Below are 23,819 nucleotides of genomic sequence, written 5' to 3'. Positions count from 1 at the left end.
CCTCGCGCTTGGTTGCGGGGGGCGGGGGAGGGCTCTCCCACTTCGGGGTTTGGTTAGACTTGTAGCAGAACCAGGCGTGGCTGGGGGAGGCGGGGGAGGAGAATGCCTGCCGGGGTTCCGAACAAGTCGGTGCTCATGGAGCACCGCTGGATGGGAAGCCGGTCTGAGAGGGCCAGGTGAGGGTCTAGGGCCAGCTGGGACTCCGAGGTCCCCTGGTGTCTGCAGCGGAACAATGCGAGTCTTGCCAGAGCCTTCCCCTCCTGGCCCAGGAGCAGGGCGGTTAGAGGAGACCTCGGGGCTGCGGGGCGGCTGGGAGGGCAGGTATCGACGCGGGAGGGCTCCGCCCGGCTTTGGCCCACGGTCAGCGAGTCAGGTGGCCGCGCGCAGAAGGCCTGTGTCTCGGGCGTGGGCTTCGGGACAAGTGCCCAGGCGCGCGGTCCCCCAGGACTTGGTCCCTGTACCCTGGAGAAGTTAGCCCTCCCTCTTTGGGTAGGGGGAGGCGGGCATCTCCCGCCTCCCGGGGGAGGAGAGGAGGGGAGGAGGGGAGGAGGAGAGGAGGAGAGGAGGGGAAGAAGGGAGGAGGGAGGAGCCCTGCGGGGCGTGTCGCGCGAGGGAGCGCCGCGCGCCCGGTGCGGCCCCCTAGGAAGTGGATTTGGCCGCTCCGGATCCTAGCCCGCTTCCAGGTTTTCTCCCGTCCCGGCCCTGCGTGCTCCCGCCCGTCTCCGGCCCCCCCGCCGCCCGCCCCCTCCCCTTGAGTGCCGCCCGCTGGGCCAAGTTTGCCGAGCGTCGCCGCGCACGCCGACCAGTCAATCAGCGGCGGAGCTGAGGAGGGCACAGCCGCGCGGCCGAGGGCAGAGTGAGCCGAGCTGAGCCAGGAGAGCGGACCGGCGCCGGGCAGCCTGAGCAGCGCGCAGCGAGCGCCCGCCGCCGCCCACGCCCTCCGCGGCCCCGGCGGCGCCTGCCACCTTCTCCTTCCCCGCGCCCCTGTCCTGCTGCCGGCCGGTGCGCCCCGTCCGCCGCCCCGCGGAGCCCGGAGCCCACCGGCCCGCGCCTCCGTTCCCGTGGGCCGCGCACCACCTCCACGCCCTCCTCCTTCTCCTCCCCCGGCCGGGCGCCTGGCACTGGGGACCGTTGCCTGACGCGCGAGGCCCAGCTCCACTTTTCTCCCCGCGTCTCCTCCTCCCGCTGCTCCCCCAACTCCTACCCCAACTCCTTCGCCCTCTCGCTCCGCTCGGGAGCCCCCGGCCCCGCACTCCTCGGCCCGCTCCCGCCACTCTCCCCCGGTCCCAGAGGTGGGAGCGCGTCGGCCCCGGCCCGCACCATGGCCCGGTTCGGCTTGCCCGCGCTTCTCTGCACCCTGGCCGTGCTCTGCGCCGCGCTGCTGGCTGCCGAACCCAAGTCGAAAAGTTGCTCGGAAGTGCGACGGCTCTACGTGTCCAAAGGCTTCAACAAGAACGATGCCCCCACGCACGAGATCAACGGTAAGTGGGGACCCTCGGGAGGCGTGCGCGGAGGCAGGCGCCCCGGGGAAGGGGCCGCAGAGCCCCCCGCGCGGCCGCAGGTAGACCGAGGGGGGGGGAGTCATGGGCAGGCGGGAGAGAGCGCGAGAGCGAGCCCCGGCGCAGCGCGGCCCCCCGGGACTGCGAGTGGAGGGGCGCCGCCGACAGGCCGGGTGCCACCCCGAGTCTGCTCCCGCCCCGCCGTGTCTTCCCGGCCCCGGGGAGTCCCGAGGACTCTGGCCCGCAAAGTGCGTGTCACCGGCTCCCTTGCCTGTTCCGGGTTGAACTTATTGGGCTCCCCGCTTTGTTGTGTGGGTGACGAGAGGCCGGGAGGGCGTGAGGGTCGCCGGTGGTGTGTGTGTGTGTTGGGGGGAGAACAACCTACAGCTTGCCAGCTTCCCGGGGACGCCAAACGTGGAAGTCGAATGGAGGTTTCATTGATGTTCTTTAAAACACGCTCTCCCCGCCTCTCTTCCACCGCTGACGCGGATTAGGAGTTTTAGTAGCTCCAGCGGCTTTAGAAGTCGCCTTTAAAAAGCAAACGACTCTCCACTCCTCCAATCCCTGACTTTTGGGAACTCTCCTGCTTTCCGGAAGGTGCTGGACGGGAAGGGTACTTCCACCCCCCCCCTTTCTTTTTTTTCTCACCTCATTTTCAGGGTTAATTGCACATTCAATTACAAACCTTTGAAAGGACTGACTACAGGAAACCTGAATCGCAGTTTGGAGATGGTTATGCAAATGGAGAAGCCTTAGCCTGTGAAAAAGTTCACCGGATTTCGGCGTTGGGGGGTGCGTGGGGTGTTGGTGAAAGCCCTTCTTGGAGCGCTGGGGAGGCTGCTTTTCGGCGGGCGCCCTTCGCCCCCCCTCGCGAGGCCGGCGGCTGCCGGTCCACTCCGGGTCGCGCTCTCATTCGCGGAGGGCAACTGTTGCGCGCAGCCCCGCGGGCCGCGCTGGGGCCGGCGGCGGCGCAGGTAGCCCGTTCGCCCTGAGGGTTCAGAAAGAACCAGGAATCTAATTGGCTGCTGGCCAGCGTAACCTAACGGAGGAGAGAGAGCGAGAGAGCGCGTTTCGAGCCCCCGGGGGCCAAGCCTCCATTCCGAACCTTTCATGGAAGTGGGGAGAGCGCGCCTTTGCCTCTCGGTGCTGGTCACCCGGGTGGGGCGGGCAGGGGGCCGGCAGCCAGCAAAGGAAATACTGTAATTTTAACCAGGCGCTTCCAGAGGCTTAGGAAGACGTGGGGGTCATTTTTTGGAAGGGCTATTAATAACCTTGGAGATTAAGTGCAGTCATCAATTACATATAAATTACAAAGGTAATTGAGGGAAGTCGCTGGGCACTTTCCCAGTGTATTCGGCATCCGCCTAGAAATAGAACTCAAGAAATTGCAGGAGCAGCCTAGGAGCCCCGCTGCACCTTGGCCGTTATCAAATAACCCGCACACCACTGATTAGAGACTGTTTGCCCTTGAGCTGCCTGTCTTTTTGGGAACTCAAGTATGTCCTCACAGCGGCACGGTTTTATTGGTTGCGGAGCCCTGAAAAGCCCTCTTTCTTTCCCCTCTCCCTCCCGCCCCGCCAGAAAAAGTGAAGTGAACCAGCAGCCACTGAAGCTTGGGGGCTCCACAGGTCAGACCTGGGGTCTTTGTGCCCTGCACGGTTTGGGCTTGGGCCCAGCAGAGATGATTGGCGTGAAGGTTACAGTTGTCATTCCCACATTTTGAAGGGTTAGATGCAGCGATGCCCTTAATGGGAATGTGACAAGTTTTCATCTTCCGCTCCTGCAAACAATATGTGCCTTTGAGAGGGATTGGAGGCGTTCAGGGAGTGGGTTGTGAAATCGCCCTCCCCACTTTCTCCAACTTGGCTCTGTGCAGGCTCCTCATGGCAGGACATCTTCTGCAGCCAGCATCTCAGGAAAAAAGGAAGTTTGAAGGGTGCTCAGGGACCGTGCTAGGTGTTCCCTTTGATTGCCCTGGTCGCCAGCAAACACCTGAGCGATATTGTTGCATATATATCTAACTGGATATTTTGCCCCCAAAGATAGGAGAGTTATTAGTGACCAGCAGCAGGAAATGGAAGCTAATGTGCTCACACCCAAAACATTTTATTCTTTTTGTCTTGTCCTTCATCTCCCTCCCAGGGCTGCTGCTTTTATTTCCCCTTTTGAATGACCTACTGGACTGCATTCTCCTGAGGAACAAAGGAAGTGCCTTTTTAGCTGGAATCCTTGGAAGACCACCAAGGACTTTAGCTCATGCCGTGCAATTTCGCACCACTTTCAACAATAACAAAAATGCATGACTGAATGGCTCAAAAATGTGGAGTGTTAGAGGCATTCATTTGAGTCTAGGACACTGTCACAACACAGACAGACCCAAGTAAATACCTTTAGACGGCCAGTATAGAAACGGGGTAATCTTTACCATCACCCTGGCCTGGCCAGATGCATACATTAGCCTTGTCTTCCCTGGGCTACACTTGGATAATTTTGGTCATTTTGGGGAACGTAGTCCATATAGTGACTTATATACAGCCCCTGTCTGAACTGCCAAGCACTTTCCGTGGCCAGGGGTGTGTGTGTGTGGTGGTGCTCGTGGTGGGAGATGATCTATTTTTTTTAACATATATGCAAAAAGTCCAGGATTGTTTTCCAGGCAAAGGGTCACAACGCCTGGGTCCCTAGCGCCAGGCTCAGCCCAAGTTTAAGGTTTTATTCCCGATGGCCTTGTACTTGCCTTCTAGATCTCTGAACAGGCTTTAAGAATACTGTGTTCTTAAGGAGGCCCGTCTTTTTAGATCATAATTAAGATAATTTGATGTGCCCTCGAGGGTGTAAGGGAGTACATCATGCTGACGGGGCTTCAGGACCCAGGCGAGGTCCCGCATAGCCTATCTGCTTGACACCCCCCCCCCCGAACTTACCAAATAATGGGTAGATCAAAAGGGATCTTTAACACAAAGGATAGGTTTTTGTTAAGCTTTCAATGGGCATATCTTTTTGGAGCACCTACTATGAGCAGTATTCTGTGCTGGGCATCATGGAGGCAGCAGAAGTGCCGGGGGGGGGGGGGCTTCCAGGTAGTAGGGAGACAAGCCATGCGTACACAGAATTGGAATGCGACGGGGAGTGGGAGGAGTACCATCCTACCATCCGAGTGGCACAGATGAAGAGTAAGGAGCTCCCGCCCACAGAGTTCCAAAGGAGAAGGGATTTAGGACCAGATTTTCAACTCGGGAATGCTAGTTCACTAGTGAAAAATAGTAATACTGATGATAATAGGAAATTTAAAAATCTAACCATTTTCATTGTGCCTCCCTTCCATAAAGACAGGGTTAGAGAGATGCAACAATTGGCATTTAATTTTTTTAATTTTTTAAAAAGTTTTTATTTAAGTAATCTCTGCATCCAACATGGGGCTCGAACTCATGACTGTGAGATCAGCAGTTATGTTCTCTACTGACTGAGCCAGCCAGGAGCCTCAACCATTGGGATTTTATTACTAATCTAATTTTTGCTGAAATTGTCTTTAAGTGTGAGGCAGTTGGTTAGGGATTTTTTTTTTAAAGATTTTATTTACTTATTTGGCAGACAGTGAGAGAACACAAGCAGGGGAGTGGTAGAGGGAGAAGCAGGCTTCCTGCTGTGCAGGGAGCCCGAAGCGCGGTTCAATCCCAGGACCCTGGGATCATGACCTGAGCCAAGAGCCACCCTGGCTCCCCTGGTTAGGGATGTTCTTAAGCCTGCCATAGGTCTCTTTCATAGGGACATTGAAGGATACCAAGGACAACTTTGTGTCATAGTTGTGATTTTGGAGGTTTTTTTCCTTCTTTCTTGTTCCCATTCATGTTCATGAGCAATGTACTTGCAGACACACATATACACATATGTATGCCTCAAAGGATTCTGGGAATGACAAGCTATGTTAGGATTACGTGGCAAAAAGTGTATGTGTGTGTTGGAGAGGTAGGTATCCTTTCTGATACTGAGTTGATTATTGTATGTAAGACACAGCATATGTCCTCAAGATTTGCATTTCCTCTTTCCCACTTTAAGTAGGTGGGTTGGATTTTGCAGAGAACTTGTGATCTTCTATTCTGTTGGAATTCTCAGTTCGGCTCCCTGGGTTTTATTTAAGAAAGAGGGTCTAATTGAGCCGCAGGGCCTGTCAGTAGAGAGATTGTCCCAAGTAGTATTGGAACTACTTCCTGGACATGCTCAAAAAAGAACTTAATAAAAGTTCTGGCTTATGCAGCTCAATCTGTAGTTAGAACATACAAATATAAAATGTTTGATTCAGCATAATTACTATTTTCCTTTTTTATTTGACTCACATTGGGTTGCATGCAATTTCAGGATTAGCTGGAGACTAGACTGAGGAATGAAAAGGAAGTTTCTTGTTGTCTCTACAAGGGAAACAACATCAGCGTTAATCTAAATCAGTTGGAAGGGAGTCTCTGGCTCCCCAGTAACATTAACTATTTTAGCACTGAGATTGTTCCCGCATATGTTCACAAAAAATGCTATTTGGCCTCAGGAAAAGAGCTTGTAGCTATTGGTTGCTTTCTCTGGACCTGGTCCTAAGCTAAGGGCTTTACATATTTCCTCGGTTAAAATCCACAACAACCATATGAAGTTAAAAGTATTACTATCTTCATCATTTTCCTCATTTTATGAGACAAGGAAACAGATTCAAAGGGATTTGGAAATAGATTCACAGGCTCAGAGCTAGTGAATGGTAGAGGTGGGACCCGAACCCAGGTCTTCCTTGACCCAGAATAACAGTCTGTGCATTGTTGTACAGGTCACAGAGTGCCTCCCCAACACCCATGGAGGGCTGGCTTTAGAAATAGAAGCTACAGGAGGATCATTGACCAGCAAAAGACCATCCCAGCCCCGTTCTGATGCTATGATGGAGAGGAGCCAGTCCTGTCCTTTGCAGGCAAAGTGTTCATACTCAGCCACAGACAACCTAGTGTTAACAGTAGAAGGAATATAAATTGTATTTCCTGGGCCATGGGGGGCCGGTGATGGTTTCTGAGGAGGGGAGTGTAACATTAATCATACTGTTTTAGGAAGAGAACTGGTACCCCTGTGAGTTAAGGGTCGGTGAGGTGGGGGAAGGAAGGCAGTGAGAGCTATCAGAAGGCTGTTTGAAGTACGCAGTTCTCTTTAAAAATTTTTTATTTTAATTCCAACAGCGTGAACATACAGTGTTCTGTTTCAGGTGTACAATACAGTGACTCGACAGAAGTATGCAGTTCTTTTTTTTTTTTTTTAAAGATTTTATTTATTTATTCGACAGAGATAGAGACAGCCAGCGAGAGAGGGAACACAAGCAGGGGGAGTGGGAGAGGAAGAAGCAGGCTCATAGCGGAGGAGCCTGATGTGGGGCTTGATCCCATAACGCCGGCATCACGCCCTGAGCTGAAGGCAGACGCTTAACCGCTGTGCCACCCAGGCGCCCCAGAAGTATGTAGTTCTTAACTGGTCTGCCTTCCTCTCGGCTTGTTACCCTCTCTGTCCGTGCTGGGTGGCCCCAGCTTCATTGCCTCATTGCAGTGCTTTGAATGGAGCCTTTCCTTTGCTTTGAGCTTCAGTGGCTCCAAGTATCACAAATGATACTTTCATTAAGTTACCTCTGAACTCCCCAGAGTTAACGTGCCCTCCTCCTCCTCATTCTTTGCTTGAATCAGATCGATGGTCTTTGCACGGAACTGTCTCGTGTTGTAGTTAATTGTGCGTGCAGGCACCTATGTGCCTTCTCAACTGTAAGCAACTCGAGGCCAGAGCTGGCAGCCCCTGGTGTTTTGAGGATGAAGTGCAAGAGCTCAAGGCAATATTTGGGAAATGCGCGCCTGGTGGGAGGTGGGGGATGACATAGACAATTCTCTGCCAGGATCCCAGTGCCATAATGGGGTTTACGCTGCCTTGATGATAGATTGTCATCCCATGGTCTCTTGCTCCTCTGGGAATCTTTTGGAGCTAAACATTCCGAAGTGAAATAAATTTAGAGTAAATCTCCGTGATTAGTTGGTATAGCATATAATAAATGTTTTTATTCTTTTTTTGGGGGGGGTGGAGGACTCGTCTTAACCACTTCATTAATAACCACTTCATTAATAACTATAGGAATTTTTCAGCAAGATTCAGAATTGTTTTTCTTCTTGCTCTGAGGTCTACTTCTTTAAGGAATAGATAACTGAGACTTCCGTGTTAGGCAATTGGGAGCAAATTTAGAAGAGTAATTTAGCACATCAGATTTGGCATGGAGAGCTGTTCAGGGCGCATTGGTTAACTTTTACAAAATAAAATCTGAAGTTTATTGTCTTTACCAAGCAGAACACAGGCTTAAGGATATCAGAATATTTTATATAAGCAGACCCATGAAAGCGTGCACAGGTAAGAATGAGCATTTTCAATTCCACTTGGCTAAGCATCTGTTGCTTACTACAGAGAACATGAAAGTGCAGAAAATTCATGAAGCGATTCCATCCTGGAGGTAATTTGAAATGTTATATTTAAGTTCTGATGCATTTAATTCAGCAATCTGGTGGGAGAGAAAAATCAAAGCGATCCATCAGCCAGGTATTCAACTTTTGAAAAAGAAACTCTAACAAATGTTAGAAATTAGGAAAAAAATTGAATGGAAGAGTTACCAAAAAAAAAAAAAAAAAGTCAATAACCTCCAGGAAGCCTGGAAACTATGTAAAAACATCTTATTGGAAGCCCAGATAAATGTGTGCCAGACATCAAAAAGACCAGCTGCTTGGGGGAAGAAAAAAAGAAGCCGGCATGACTAACTGGCAGAGTAAAAGAGGCTGCTTCAGGGGAAAAGGAATCTTTCACAAAATGGAAAGAGCTTCGGCCAGGAGGAGAGGGGGAAGGCCATGAGGTACGGCAGGGCAGGTACAGACTAGAAAGTGAGCGAGCCGAAGGAATTGGAGGTGCACCTTGCAAGGGATTTGAAAGAAGGCCCGTGTGAGGATAATGGGGAAGAGGGTGGGCTCAGTGAGTCCAGCCTATCAGAGGAAAAGCAGGATGTCTTCTTTAAGGGGAAACCATGCCTGATTAACCTCTCCGAGTCCTTTTTGTTTTTTGTGTTTTTTTTAAGATTTTATTTATTTATTTGACAGAGACAGCACACAAGCAGGGGGAGTGGGAGAGGGAGAAGCAGGCTTCCTGCTGAGCAGGGAGCCTGATGCCTGGCTCGATCCCAGGACTCCTGGGATCACGACCTGAGCCGAAGGCAGATGCTTAACGAGTGAGCTACCCAGGAGCCCCAACCTCTCCGAGTTCTTGGAGAGAAAAGAAGTGGATGCAGGGAAACAGGCAGACATAGTTTAGGCTTTCACGAATTATGCAATGGGATTCCAAGGCAAAGAATATTCAGAAAATGCATTTCCTTTGGAATAGGTGGGGGATGTTGGTTTACTGTGGAAAGAAGAAAATGGGAGAAACCCCATTGTCCTTGATGGAGTAGTTTTTACATTGAGAGGACGTGGTTTTCTGGAAGGGACAGTCCTAGCTTAACCCTGACAGATTTGTTGTCTGATACCTTTGCTCAGGTTCTTTCTCATTTGTCTGAAAAATGGGAGCAGGGGTGTGAGAATGCGGTATTAGATCAGGGATTGTCGACCCTGGCCACACCTTAGGGTCACCTGGAGAGCTTTTAAAATCTAATGGCTGGGCACCACCCCAGACCAATTAAACCGCCCTTTCTGGCAGTGGGGCTAGGTCACGATCATTTTTAAAAGCTCCCCAGGGGTCCCAGTGAGCAGCCATGGTTGAGAACAACTGCCCTAGATTACATCTGAGTCCCTTCCATTTCTGAGATTCTACGGTTCTAAATTTTCCAGTGAAATTCATCATGAAGTATTGGCTCAGAAGGGAGCTTTAATTTAGATGCAGTGCATGCTCATTTTAATTTTGGTTAACTTGGAATTAAGAGGAAGGTCTGCTGAACTTGGAAAAAAATATTTTTTTCATCAAGATGCAAGTGGCACAGCCTGTGATGCTTCGCTGTGGGTAGAGAAGTAAGCCTAGGCCATTGAGAGTACTTTGGAGAGCATTAGAAAGGAATCCAGTCTTGCTTGTCGTTTATAAAGCGTCAGTGTGCTAGGTGATATTTCTTCCCTTTCTCTTTATTGGGAAAATAAAAAAGATCTCTTTATCCCTTACTTTAATGTCCTCTTTGCCATGTGTTTATTCTCTTCAAGTATCTTATCAAGAAATAGAAGTACAGTAAATCCCTAGGCTTCTGGCCGGCACAGCCATCCAGAACACAGCTGGGAATGTGGAAGTAAGCAGAAAAGCTACATGATGGAAACAGCTGTCATAAAGTCCGTGCATTCTACTCGGAGACAAGGCCTTCGGGAGTTTATCATCAGCAATCAATGAGTGAATAGCTCTTCTATCAAGACAGCAAAATGCTAGGTGCTCGGGATTCAGAGGTTTAAAATGAGTCAGGCTTTTGAGGTGCTTGCGTTCCAATCGCGTGGATGAAGAGAAGATAGAACGGTTATCTGGCTACCCAGTCCCTGGCCGATGAGAGGTAGCCGGTAGTGCTGGTGGGGGAGTGGAGGGGTCACGGGGGGATGGTTTTAGAGGCAGGCAAGACTTGACATCTGGGAGAAGTTGAGAGTGAAACTTGGTGGGGGTGGCCAGAAGCTGAGCGGTAGACCCAGGACTTGCTGATCTTGGCAGTTCCTTTCCGTTCCTTGAGCACTTCTAGGATGGGCAATGCTCAGAGGCTGCTCCCTAACCCCTGAGGGCACGAGGATTTTTCAGGGCAGTATTAAATAATGGTGTGTAGTATCGTTAAATAGAGTAGACTTTAGAAAGAGTAGACCTTTTTGAAATCCAAACTTGCTCTTGAAAGAGGAACGTTCAGTTCACGTACACATTCACCCCTGCAGGGCACCTAGTTTTCCAGTGCTGGATCGATAAGGAGTCAAGTCTATGTGTCACTTTGTCCTTTTCTTAAAGAAGTTAAAGGCTGTATATTATTAATTCAGTGGCTTATTCACTTCAGAGCTTTTGGTTGGTGATCTCGTTCCTCCACACGTTCTCTTCTAAGTCCTCTAGAACATCCAAGTTCCTTTTGGTTTCTTAATGATGTTACTGGCTGCCACGCTCTGCCTGGGACACGGGCATTCTGACGTGAAGTCGCAAGAGGCAAGAGCTGGTTTGTGGTTAGAGGGGACAGGTTTAAATATTTGAATATTGATTTCCCTTTTATTTTTTTTTATTTTTTAAAGATTTTATTTATTTATGTGACAGAGAGACAGCCAGCGAGAGAGGGAACACAGCAGGGGGAGTGGGAGAGGAAGAAGCAGGGCCTGGGACACGGGCATTCTGACGTGAAGTCGCAAGAGGCAAGAGCTGGTTTGTGGTTAGAGGGGACAGGTTTAAATATTTGAATATTGATTTCCCTTTTATTTTTTTTTATTTTTTAAAGATTTTATTTATTTATGTGACAGAGAGACAGCCAGCGAGAGAGGGAACACAAGCAGGGGGAGTGGGAGAGGAAGAAGCAGGCTCACAGCGGAGGAGCCCGATGTGGGACTCGATCCCGGTAAGCCGGGATCACGCCCTGAGCCGAAGGCAGACGCCTTAACGACTGCGCTACCCAGGCGCCTCTGATTTCCCTTTTAAACATTTACCAAACTGAGTAAATGGGTAATGGTAATTAAAGAAGCATTTGAAGTTAAGGATAGGAGAACACACATTGCGTGGTCCTTGTCTTTGACTATGTGCCTTATTTGAACCTTAAGAAAAAAGCCCTTCTTTGCCTCGTCATGCCCGATCTGAGGCCATGTATCTCCAGTTTCTGTCACACTGCAAGTGTTTGAGCCACGTTTGTGGTTTGAAGATAAGTTCGAGCGTGCTTTTCGACTTTTGTATATTTCGAATATTTCTTTTTGTCTCTTTTCAGTGAACTCATGTGAAGCTATTTATTTTCAAATTTCTGCATTCAGTCCTAGACCCCTAAATAAGAAAGGGCGAAAGGCAGAATCCTCTTTTTACACTTAGAGCAGAGCGTTCCTTCTTGCTCGGGGGCAGGAGCAGAGTACCTCATGTGGTTTTTTTTATTTTTTTTTTATTTTTATTTTTTTATTTTTATTTATTTTTTTTAAAGCATTCTTTTTTTTTTTAAGATTTTATTTATTTATTTGACAGAGATAGAGACAGCCAGCGAGAGAGGGAACACAAGCAGGGGGAGTGGGAGAGGAAGAAGCAGGCTCCCAGCGGAGGAGACTGATGTGGGGCTCGATCCCAGATCGCCGGGATCACGCCCTGAGCCGAAGGCAGACGCTTAACCGCTGTGCCACCCAGGTGCCCCTCATGTGGTTTGTTTTAATCCTGGTGGACCAACGGTTGCTTCTTACGTCGTCTGTTCCAGAAGTCAGGGGGATCTCCGCTGCACCTGCCGAGGTGCGCTTAGAAAAGCGAGGCTGCTTTTGCTCCTGTCCTTGCTTCCAGCTTTCTACTGGTGCTCACTTCCCACTGCTGCCTCAGGAGGCTGGGGGCAGGCCCTGGGCAGGCTTGGTGTCTTCGTCTAGTCTACCTCAAGGTCACCTGGCCTCGCTTCATCCCAGCCCTCCTTTTCATTCTAGTCCTTTCTTCTCCCAGCTGCCCTGTCCGTTGGCTTTCACAAGCCTCTTTAAGCCTGGCTTCTTTCTTCTGTGCAGGGCTTCTGGGCTCCAAGGAAAGGACTGGAAAGTGGTGCCTTTTGGACTACAGAACTTTCCTTCATCTTCCAAAGCCTTGACATGGGCATCCCAGCAAGCCTTAAGCCACAGGACTTTTTTGTTTTTTTCCCCCCTTCAGTGATTGTTTCTATCCTACCACAGAGTTTGTCTCCATTTGCCTTTTCAGCCTGGTGTTTGGTTAGAGACGAAAACAAAGCGCCGTGTCCTTGCAGACTGCAGTGTAAAGCATGTGGTTAACAGTTACTACTTGCAATGGTCCAGTCTGAGTGGGAGTATCATTTTTCTTGGCAGTCACTTCACAGAAAGTCCTGCTGCTTTGGTGCCAGAATAAGCAGTCATTACATTCCTTACAATTTATAGTCAAATTATTATCTGCTATTGTTAAAATTGCCTTAATTATAGAATATTTCCCCATGCTAAGATCCTAAATTGCAAAACAAGACAACTTTTCAGTGGTGTACTTTGAGAAACTGTGCTTCGGAATCACTCCCTGGCTAGGGCGTTGGAGGCTCTGAGGAGGAATAGTGTTTTGTGTTGAGGGGGAGATTTTTTTTTTTATAAGGGGAGCAGTGCAGGAGGCTCCCTTTAGACTGAATTTGAACCAAAGGCCCCCGGTTGGCTGCTTTGGTTACTGTTTTGCCTCGTTTTCCCCCAGTTTGGAACTAACTTTTTCTCTTTCCTGCCCCTTCAGGTCCGATGGGCCTAGACACTCTGGGAAGAAGGCTCTGCTGATTGATCACTAAGCAGTGTGGCAATCTTAGAAGATGGCCTTGTATCTGTCCAGTTGGAGGGCAAACAAGGAAGTCACAGTCTTCCAAAATAAGGGACTGTGTCCGTTTTCTTGTGATCTGAACAAAGAGTCAGGAGACGGGGCTGGGAAGCGGCTTCTGTGGAGTCGCCCTTCCATAAGCTCTACCTTTGGACGCTGCTTTCAAGATGTATCCAGAACCTGTCCTCCTCTTACCACCAGCGCGGCTACTGTTCTGGCCTCCTTTCCCATCCCCTCTTCCCCTGCCCAGTCTGTCTCAGCACACAGCCAGTGCCATCCTTTTCTGTTGACCCTGACTCAGACCATGTCATTTCTCTCCTCAGAAGGCTCCAGGGGCTCCCCTTGCCATCCAGAGGGAAAGCCAAAACTTCCGAGGCCTTATGCGGTCTGCTCATGGGCCCCTCCCATGCCAGCCCACATTGTCTTCTTTTCTGTCATTCCCCCCAACCCCCCACCCCTATGCTGGTCTCTCTGTTCCTTTGCCCTTATCCTTGGTGCCTAGAACACTGCTCCCAGATAGCAGCAGGGCTCACTCAAATCTTTTGGGGCTTTGCTTACCTATTTCCTCAACCGAGAAGCCCTTCCTGCCCTCTCTGTAAAGTTGAACTCGCCCAACACACTTCGTCCCTCTCCTCTGCTTTATTCTTTGCAGTTGGATAACTATTTCCAAGGAGAAGCCCTTGGTCGTGGGAATGGTGATGAGGGTGAAACACAGTTTTCTTGAGCATTTCTCCCCGTAGGGTTCTTCTCATCTCCCAGGAGTAGTGCTTTTAGACACCATGATGAGGACCCCCACTAGATACGCAAATGGCCAGGGTCTTGTTTCTGTCATTGGGCTCTGAGGTGAATTCTGGAGTACTTGGTGCAGCAGTGCAGGGGAGATGGGCTAAGTTAGTGAGCCTTACATGGGGCACTCTTCTCTGGCGCTAGACCGCAGCCATCATTTCAAGGATTGGGATTCCATGGGCACTGCAAAATGCAAAGTGAACTCCTGTGTCCTTTTTTTCTGTACTCGGAGTGGTCTGCAGAAGAACCGCCCCAGTACTGGGAGTACTAAAGCCTCGAGGATCCTGGGAAAGTTTGGCGTCCACTTTTATGCCCATAGAGACCACAGAAATAATCGGTGTTTTTTGAATGATGAGTGGCTCAAAATGAAACCCTCTGGTGCAGCAGTGATTGTTACAGAACTCTGGTTCAGCAAAATATGGACCAGATGCACCTGTCAATTGATAGCAAACTTCCAGCCCTCCCCAAGCCTGTAGTAATGGTGACCAATATGCAGAGGTTGCCCAGAGGGGAGGAAGGCAAGGCGCTGGCTTGGGGAGATAAGATTCTAAGCAAATATAGCCCCAGCAGTAAATTTGGGAAGGAGCATCCCCGCCATTCACCTCAGCTCTGAGAACAGGGCTTTCTCCATTTTAAGAAAGATGGGTTTTCAAATTACGTATTTTTTTTTTTTTTTTTAAGTAGGCTCCATGCCTAGCATGGAGCCCAACTCGGGGCTTGAACTCACAACCCTGAGATCAAGACCTGAGCTGAGATCAAGAGTCAACACTTAACCACCTGAGCCACCCAGGTGCCCCTCAGATGACTTGTTTTTAAAATCGAAATATGATTGATATTTTATAAGTGTATTTTATACGTAATCTCTCTGCCCAACATGGGGCTCAAACTCAAAACCCTGAGATCAAGAGCCTCATGGTCAAAAAAAAAAAAAAAAAATCCACATGAGCCAGCCAGTTGCCCTGTGATATTTTTCAGAATTTTAGATTAATACTGTAAATGGGACCCTATTTTTGTTAGTTTGTTCAGAACCTTAAAGCCCTAATGAGGAACTGAGGCTTGGATTGTATATGGGCTTGACCTGGCAGGTTTACCCAGAGGGCCGTGAGGCATCATGAAATCCCAGTATTTTCAGTGTTTCCTGGTGACAAGCCAGTGTTTCTAACCATCTTCTAATTCAGACCCGTCTAGTTTTGAAGGGCAGTCTGCATGGCAGTGACACAGAGAACTGACTGCACTGTAGTAAATTGGGGGCATATGTTTATACGCAAGGGCCAAGTCTTATTTGGACATGGAGATTAAAGTTGCCCTATTTTACTTTATTTAAGATTTTTTTTCAAGTAGGCTGTATACCCGACGTGGGGCTTGAACTTAGATCCTGTGATCGAGAATTGGCATGCTCTACCAATTGAGTCAGCCAGGTGCCCCTGAAAGTTTTTATTTTTAAAATTAATTAATTAATGGAAAGCACAGAAGCTGAACAGCAAAGAGAGAAAAGTTTTAAAAAAGTTTTTTTAAAGATTTTATTTATTTTATTTATTTATTTTATTTATTTTATTTATTCATTTGACAGAGAGCACAAGCAGGGGAGCACAGGCAGAGAGAGAAGCAGGAGCAAGGAGCCCAACATGGGGTTCAAGCCCAGGACCCTGGGATCATGACCTGAGCCGAAGGCAGATGCTTAAGTGACTGAGCCACCCAGGCATCCCAGAGAAAATAATTTTTTAAAATGAGGGTAGGAGCATCTGGCTGGCTCAGTCAGTAGAGCATGTGACTCTTGATGTCCAAGTTGTGAGTTTGAGCCCCATGTTGGGCATAGAGCTTACTTTAAAAAAAGATGTAAAAAAAAATAAAGTTGCCCTATTTTGAATATGAACTTAAATATAATGATTATGACTTGTGGCTTGTTTATCTCGGCTGGGCCTGTAATAAAAAGGGTTTACTAAAAGCACGTGAATGGCCTAAATACAGTATTAGGAGTTATTTAACGCGGGGAGGGGGGGAAGAGTATGTCCGAACACTTTAGGAACAACTGTTTTAATTGAAATCATTGTGTTATCAGTATATCTCTGCTTATTAAAGTAGGTCTTCTAAGTTGCTTTGGTTGTCGATACTTCCAGGGGAGGGGTCACTTAGTGTTTGAAAGTGACAAGTGTGCATTTCTTTGTAGAGATATTGTGTAATTGTAGAGATACTGTAAAATATTGTATAATTCAGCTCATATTCCCTTAAATTAGTCAAATTTATAGAAGGCATTTCTTTTTTTTAAGATTTTATTTCAGAGAGAGAGAGAGAGCGCGCGTGCATGCAGGCGCACAAGTTGGTGGGGGACAGGAAGAGAGAGAAGCAGACTCCCTGCTGAGCAGGGAGCCCAGTGTGGGGCTCGATCCCAGGACCCTGAGATCACGACCTGAGCCGAAGGCAGATCCTTAACCCACTGAGCCACCCAGGCGCCCCTATAGAAGACATTTCTATAACTGACCATATTAACACAAAAGACTAGGGGCACTTCTGCTGTTAGGACAGAGTATTTGTTTTCCTTCTTGACGTTCCAGCAGCTGTTATAGTCTCGTATTTTGCAGAGAGGGAAAACAGCCCCCCAAATTGAGATGTGTTTTTAATGTGAGAGGAATGCAAGCTGATCACTAAGAATAAGGGGAAATGATTGCATTTGGCAGTTATTAATTTCAGAAATGTCTTTGAATCTGTACTGTATGCTTGAGGGTTATGCCAATGCTTTGTGGTTTCCTGGGGTGACATTTAAGAAATGTAGATTTAGAACCCACATTTCGCCAAATAGAAATTGCCTCAAGTATTAAGTATTTTTCCTAACAAAAACGGGTCGTAAAGGCATTTTTTGCCATTTGCAACAGTTACTTGATGTGTGATCAGAGAGTTATGTCAAACCTTAAATTTGTCTAATGTTGTGTATTTAATAGTGCTCTTGTGGAAGAAAAGTGTAACCTCCAACCGCAAACAGTTTCCAGGGACCTTTCAAATGTACTTCAGGTCTTTCAATTGTGATTATTATTCTTTGAAATGAAGGGAAATTTTGATCAATTTAAATAAGGAGGAATAGCAAGGCATTTTACTTCAGATAAATGTGAAATGTTGGAAATTTCTTCAGGTGCCGCATAACATAAGTGTGTTTTTTAGTTGTGCTGAATTCTGTCCACTGAAGCATTTGACTTGGTGCTCGTATTCCTTTTTAAACAATTCACTGTAACCCTGACCAGGCCTTTCTCCTCCCTCTTCTCTTTCTCTCCTCATATTTGTTTTGTTTCATCAGTCAATATTGATCATTTTTTCCCCATTTAACAGAAACAACCAAGAAGAGACTGGCATGATTTCATCAGCCTTCTAATTGCTTTACTAATGGAAATCTGTTGGTCCTTAAACATCAAGGGTGCAGTTTTAAAAGGAACTAGTGACCCACCCTTCAACCATATGTCTTTAATTTTTCAAAATCTGGCAGGGCCTGACACTTTACGAAGTCATGTCATTTTCTTCCAAGGCTTTTAAATTTTTAATTGTAATATAAACCCTACCTCCTTAAAATTATTTAGTCCACAGTCAACAAGATTCCTACAATCATGGTGATAAGTGTTGCTAATTATTATCTTAGTCATTGTAGACAGCATTTACCGAGCACTCACTATGGACCTTTTTTGAATGCATTATGTAGATGAACCTGTTTTATATAAACAGAAGAGAAAAAGACACATGGAAGGAAGATGGAATAAAGAACTTGAAAAGCAAGGCTATCATTACAGTGAATGAGCCGTCCACGCGTGGCCAGTAGGCTTTGCAGTTAGCCGAGGTAAAACAGAACACTAAGTTCGCTCTGCCTTTTCTGTTTACCTGATCAAAAGAAACCTCAACAGCTCCTTAGGCGACACATTTCCTTCTTTTTGCTAAACCTAGAAAGTATTTGTCACGTAGATTCTTAAGCCCAACAGTAAACAGTGTAATCATCAGTGTCCTCAGTGATTTCATTACTTGTACTGATGTGCCATAAAAACCCAAAGAAACAGTGCTTGAGAAGTCCGGGCAGTCTTTCGGGTCCACGGTATTGTCTTCAGTCTAAAGAATCAAACTCTTCTTATCTTTGTTGGTAACTGCTTTCTTTTTGTGTATGAATTCATATCTCTTGGTCTCTGAGTCCAAGCTCTCCTGCTCAGTAGCCAACAACACCGTGCTAACCGCAAACACAGCCGCCTGGAGTGACCGGAAAGCCAGAGTCGCACACCGGGAGGAAGGTGAGCCCGCGGGCTGAAGCCACCTGAGATCTAGGAATTCAAACCGTCCGGGGGATGTGGACAGTACTTCCTCTGCTCCTTCAGCCATTTCTCATTTCCTTGCCCTAACTCTGCTCTTGGGACTTTGAACCTGGCACTGAGTTGTCGTAGTGTCATTTGGCCTCCAGAGATTATGGTTTATGGTAGGTTAAATTTTTTCCAATTGAGAAGATGGTATGACAACAATAACAAGGAGTAACTTCTAGATCCTTTGCATATCGCGGTCTGTTCCCTTCACACGTGTATCCGTGTGCACTTGGTTTAAAGTGTAGTACATACTACTTGGTGGATCTATTCTTTTTAACATAACATGAAAAATGCCTCAACGGTTACGTACAGTTCTGTACAGTTACAGTTCAAATGGCCGCATAATATTCCCCAGAGTAAATGTGCCATCATCTATTTTGGGCTCCCCATATGGACACTGAGATTATTTCTGGTGGTTCGTAGGTGCGCACGTTTGTGTGTGTTTGGTTTTATATTGAACGCAGCAGTGAGGGTCTTCATTCCTACGTGTTTGGCTTCTGTTGCATAACTTCCTTAAGTTCAATTTTATGATGAGTTTCTTGTGTTTTGTTTTGTTTTAACTTTCAGAAGAGGTGAAAGCATGCACCTTCCCCTCTTGCCGAAAGCCCAGCTGAAGCACAGCACACGCCAGGCCGCTGTGTTCCAGATCTGCAGGGGGAGGGAAAGGGGAGGAAATCTGAGGTTTAACTCGGGTTGTTGGTCAGCTCTAAGAGTTCACTTTTTCCCTAGCATGTCCCAGATGCACCCTCTCTGAGCTCTTGCCAGGAACCTGTACCTACTTTGGTTCCTAAAAACTTCGTTCAGCGATATTCCCAGAAACAGCTAAAATGTTGGCTGTCAGGAAGGGATTCAACCCAAAGGTGAGTACAAATTAGTTGCTCGAAGGACAGGGCCTTTATTCCGTGGTTCTTCTGCCCTTTGATTGGAGCAGAATTTCTCACATGTCTGTGTGTCTCATCTTAAAAAGCAAAACAAAACAAAGGGGAAAAAAACCCAAACAAAACCCTTCCTAAAACATTTGTCATCTAAACAGAACTTCCTAGAAAGCAGTGTCATTGTTTCTAAAAGGAGGAGCTCGTAATAACCCTCCATTCTCCCTCCTCTCCCACTTTTTTACAATGAAAAGATTTTATGACTATTAGTTGTGAAATGGCTTAATTCAGCTTCTTATTCTTTATGGAAAATGACTTTGCTATGCCTAATGTCTGCCTCTGGTCACAGGGCGTTTCCTGTGTCATTGGCTTCCACGGTTTGTCTGCTTGCAGCTTTGTGATCCGGGAGGGTACAGTCTCGCCTTTTCAATTGTCTGCTTCGTCTTTTATCTTTCAACAGGTCCTGGAAAGAAATCGTCCAACGGCTTCTTTCCAGTGTCAGTTTTTGAAAGATCTGTGGCTTGCTTTATTTTGACAGGTGGGGGGCCTTGAAAGAAGAGTTTGCCAATAAGGCCTGCAGTTGAAAAACAGCTGTACCCTTTTTAGGACCTTTTCTGGCTTTTCTGCCTTTTACTGGGGTACCCTCTATGGAAACAATGAGGACCCAGGAGACGCGGCTGAGTAGATGAATTTCCTGTAATGCACAGGAGGGATAAATCATTCACAGCCTCGCTATCCTTATCAGGAGGAGCTGTCCCTTTGAGAGTCCAGGCCAGCATGGTGTCCCACTTGGTCCCAGGGACCCCGGTGTTCGGGGCTACTTCCCAGTAGCCCTGACTTGGCTTTAACTTTGCTTTCTTTAGTTGAGACTAGCTACCGGGGTTAGCAGATTGGCGAATGAAGGGCTCCTGGATGAATTACTGCTTCTTTGTTATAAGTGAAAGCACTCCCCACCTCTTGTAACCTTTGGTTGTTGGTAGCCTCCTGAGGTTGTCGCATCTAGGGTTCGTGGGACTTCCTGATGTCAGAAGAATTACAATGATGTAGGTATCCCTTTAAATCTTCCCTCCTATGCCATACTCCCACCCCCACCCCCCGCCTCTCCTGAGCCATTTATGTTCAATTTATGTCTTGTTTCATGCGCACAGCACAGAATTATACAATAATATTCCAGGTGGTTTGAAGAAAGGTAGAATTTTTCTGATTTCCATGTCCTTCCTCTGTACATGAACAATTTTTTTTTTGATATTGTCGACTACAGTACATTTAACAGATTAAAGCCTGTTAATAATTAAGAGCAAGATGTAGAGTGCAAGCCAAGTAGTGTATAATAACTAAAAGGACCTGGGATCCAGGCAGTTCTTTTCCAGACCCCCTTTTCTTGCGCTCTCCCAATCCCGGCTTACCAGTGGCCTCTTGAGAAGAAACGGAGCGCTCAGTAGGGTGGATGCAGGGAGCAAAAGCAGTCCGCATTTGCCGTTTTGTGCTAGAACTCTGGTGTAACGATGAGTGGAAAGGGGGCCATCTGCTGAGGCCGAGAAAGCTTTCTGTCCTTGAAGGGAGGCTTGTTGCATGTTGTTTGAGGAATTCACGGTAACTTCTAGAGCCCTGATACTAAAGATGTCTCCATCTCATAAGTGAAGGCAATTGATAGCAATAACAATAATAAAAACGTGGTTAGGTTAGGGAGGGGTTTCTAGGAACCTGACAACATATGTAGAGCTTTTAATTCCTTGTCCTGACCTTTGCAGAAGTTCTAAGCTACTGTCTTTCCAGTTTCATGATGAATTTCAGAATTCATTACACTCTAAGCAAGCTGATTTTTGTCTTGTTTTGTTTTGCTGTTCTTTAAGTGGACACAAGCTATAACATAAGCACATAAGCATATCCCTGCCTGGAAGTAGAAAGCCTTGGGCCCAGAGCCAGGAGACCTGGGTGCTGTTCCCTGCCCTGCCACCAACCGGCTCGGTGATGGGCATTCAGGAAGTCAGCGTGTTAGGGCCCCGTTCCTGGTGTTCAGAAAATGAGGGCTCTGAACTTAGCTGGTCACTAAGATCCTGGCCAGCCCTGATATTCTGGGATTCACTGCAAAGGCGTTGAGAACTGATGAGATGATCTGGAAAGATGAGAGGAATAGGAGGAAAGTCCTTTCCTCATTGCATATGTATTCTTGAATACAATAAAACCTTGAAATGAGCAGTTCTGGGTAACTGAGCTTTCTGAATGGTTTTTGTCTCCTTCCTTGCCGTCAGCTGTCATTCTGTGCTGTTGTCAGTGTGCCTGCTTTTAGCCACTTCTGTCCCTCCTCCTTGGCTGCTTCCCTTGTGGTCTTAGAAACCGTAGCATTAAGCTCATCAGAACTCTATGCCAAGTAAGCGCACATAGGTTGTGAGGAAGGGCCTCTCCTATGACTCCAGCCCTTGGACTTGGGCTGATCAGAGCCTTTGGGGGCTTATTTTTAGGCTGCGGATAGGCAATGTGTCACTATATCCCCATCTGTCTTAGGCTAGACATTATAGTTAATAAGCACATTTCTCCTCTGTGCTAATTAATTAAGAAGGAAGAGCAGGTGGATGAGAGGAGGCCAGGGAACAGGCCAAGGGGAGGGGGCTGGGGAGGGGCCACGGAGGCAGTCTGTCCCCAGATCCAGCCACGCAGCTAGACCTGCACCAGAAGACATCTCGTTTCTTAAAAGATTAAAAAAAAAAGTTTGAGGCAAAGAGCTAGGCCAAGGAGCTGTTTGAGAAGGTTGGGGGCACACTTTTGAAGCTTGGATTCTAAAGAGAAAGCTGGCTTGGGTGTGCGTCTCTGCGTAAAGCAGGGTGCTGGGCTGTACAAGCTGCCTCAGCCAGGACGTGTGTGTATGGGTTGCTGATCTGGCTGGTGCCTGGCACTGCACACCCAAACTTCTGAGAGGCCATGGAGACCCCATTCCCCTCGTCTCGGGGCACAGGCCAGAGTGGGAATTTGAACCAAACTATTCTTCCTTCAGAAAGTTACAAGCCGCAAGGCATCAACATCCAGATATGTATCCTTATTCCAGAGTTTCTTTAAACTGCCCCTGCACGAAACATAACTCAAATGATCAACCATTGTGTTCAGAATAGTCTCTCCGGCCGTCAGACCATAGTGGTATGGACCCACAATCTGCGGTGCTGGCCACATGTGTGTTTTGTGGTCCCAACAGTCATCTGGGGTAGAGGCCCTTGACCACTCCCCCTCATCTTTCTACCTTGCCAGTTTTATGTTCCCCTCTTCGCACACCTCGTACTCCATCTACCCGTGGCCAAGGCAGACTGCTCATTCCCAGAGAACAGCTGGGACTATCGCCTCTTCCTACTTCTGCCAGTGAAACATTTTGCTCATCTCACATAGACCTTTGCAGCCCTTTTCTCTGATATCAATGGGTGGACATCTCCCCTTCTTGCCCAGAGCATTCTGCTGTGAGTAAGTGGAGAAATGAATGGACATCAGGACAGTGAATTGTTCGTTTATTCCGCAAACGTTTTATTAAACATCTTTTGTGTGCCCTGCTCAGTGTCCAGTACTAGGGATATAAAAGCAAATAAGACATGTGCTGTATGTTAGCTAACAAAATTTAAATGAAATCAAAAAATGAATAAGACACAGTCGCAGTCTCAGGGAAATAATACTTTGTATTAAAATTGACGGTTGGTCTTAATTGCCTCTACAGGGTCGTAAGCTCCCTGAAGTTAGGTATCGTGGCTTGCTCAGCTTTATGATCCATCCCATCATGCTTTGCATACAGTCCCGGGGCTCAGTAACGTGTATTAGCTTGATTTGAAAAATACCCAACTTCTTTCCCATGACAAAAAAGGGCGTACATTCCCAGAGGCCCTTTCCAAGGCAGCATCTTTGGCGTAGAGCTTTGATCTAACGGTGGGGATATTAGACTCTGAAGCACGTTCTTCCCTCCACGGCGAGGGGACTGAACACACTGAGGGTTAAGACTGCTCACTGCCAGGTCCAGGCAGGGTCGTCTTCTCAGTGTGAAGCCTCCAAAGTAAGAACTTCTGCCCACTTGTGCTCCTGGATAAGTGCACACTCCAGCCTGCCACCTAACTTGTTGTGCCCGGAGTTGCTAGGGTGCCTGTCACTGCAAACCTGTGTTTATCTTGAAAGGGTTTGATGCCGTCTCCTTAGCTGTAGGAGGGCCCAGCCGTAGAATCTTCGCAGGAGGAAAAGGGCTTTTAGACCACACACAGGCGTCGGGGGAACCCAGCCTCTGATCACCTGGTTCTTGAGCTCGAGTCTAACATGAAGGAGGTAGAGCTGGGGATCGTTCACACTTGAGTGTAAACGGATGTTCAAAGTTAGAAACGGACGAGCTCACTGGGGGAACTCCGTTCACGAATCTGAGCCCTCCCGTATCAGGAGAATGAAGGGCTGTGACCTCAGAAGTCCGACATACCATGTGATTAATAATCAACAAACATTTCAAAGTACAAATGATAAAATTAAACCCAGCTCGCTTTTACAGGAAACCCTGCCTCTAGTACAAATTATAGACTTATTAGGTTTATCTGGCCATGCCTGTCCTTTAAGTGGTGTATAATTATTCTTAAACCTTTCAGGAAAGAATTTGAGAATAACATTTTAAACCCATAAGCCCTAATTCACTAACAAGGTGGAAATCTCATTTAGTCTTCTGTGGGCTCTTATTTATTTATTTACTTGATGTTCAGATATTAACCTTTACTCACCAGAATTGCTTCCAATTCTCTGCTGTTTCCACTCTGGCAGCAATAAACAACAAGGAATTAATATCACTACAGAATGCTTCAGGAGAATTATTTGCAGCATATAATTGAAACCTACTGCTGTCTTTCATGCAG

At 47.5% G+C, this 23,819-nt stretch overlaps 1 protein-coding gene across 1 annotated transcript in view; it reads left to right on the top strand.

The window, feature by feature from the left end:
- Positions 1–1,036: 1,036 nt before the first annotated feature.
- GPC4 (glypican 4) overlaps positions 1,037–23,819 on the top strand; it is a 104,293-nt gene continuing 81,510 nt past the window's right edge. The window contains exon 1 of the mRNA XM_040627473.1: positions 1,037–1,481. Within this exon, the coding sequence (XP_040483407.1) occupies positions 1,322–1,481 (160 nt within the window). The 5' untranslated portion in view covers positions 1,037–1,321. The remainder of the gene's footprint in view (positions 1,482–23,819) is intronic.

This window comes from Ursus maritimus, assembly GCF_017311325.1.
Source record: "Ursus maritimus isolate PB19 chromosome X unlocalized genomic scaffold, ASM1731132v1 scaffold_X1, whole genome shotgun sequence".
NCBI classification, from domain to species: domain Eukaryota; kingdom Metazoa; phylum Chordata; class Mammalia; order Carnivora; family Ursidae; genus Ursus; species Ursus maritimus.
The sequence above is the reverse complement of the archived record's forward strand: the minus strand, read 5'-3'. Positions and strand labels throughout refer to the sequence as shown.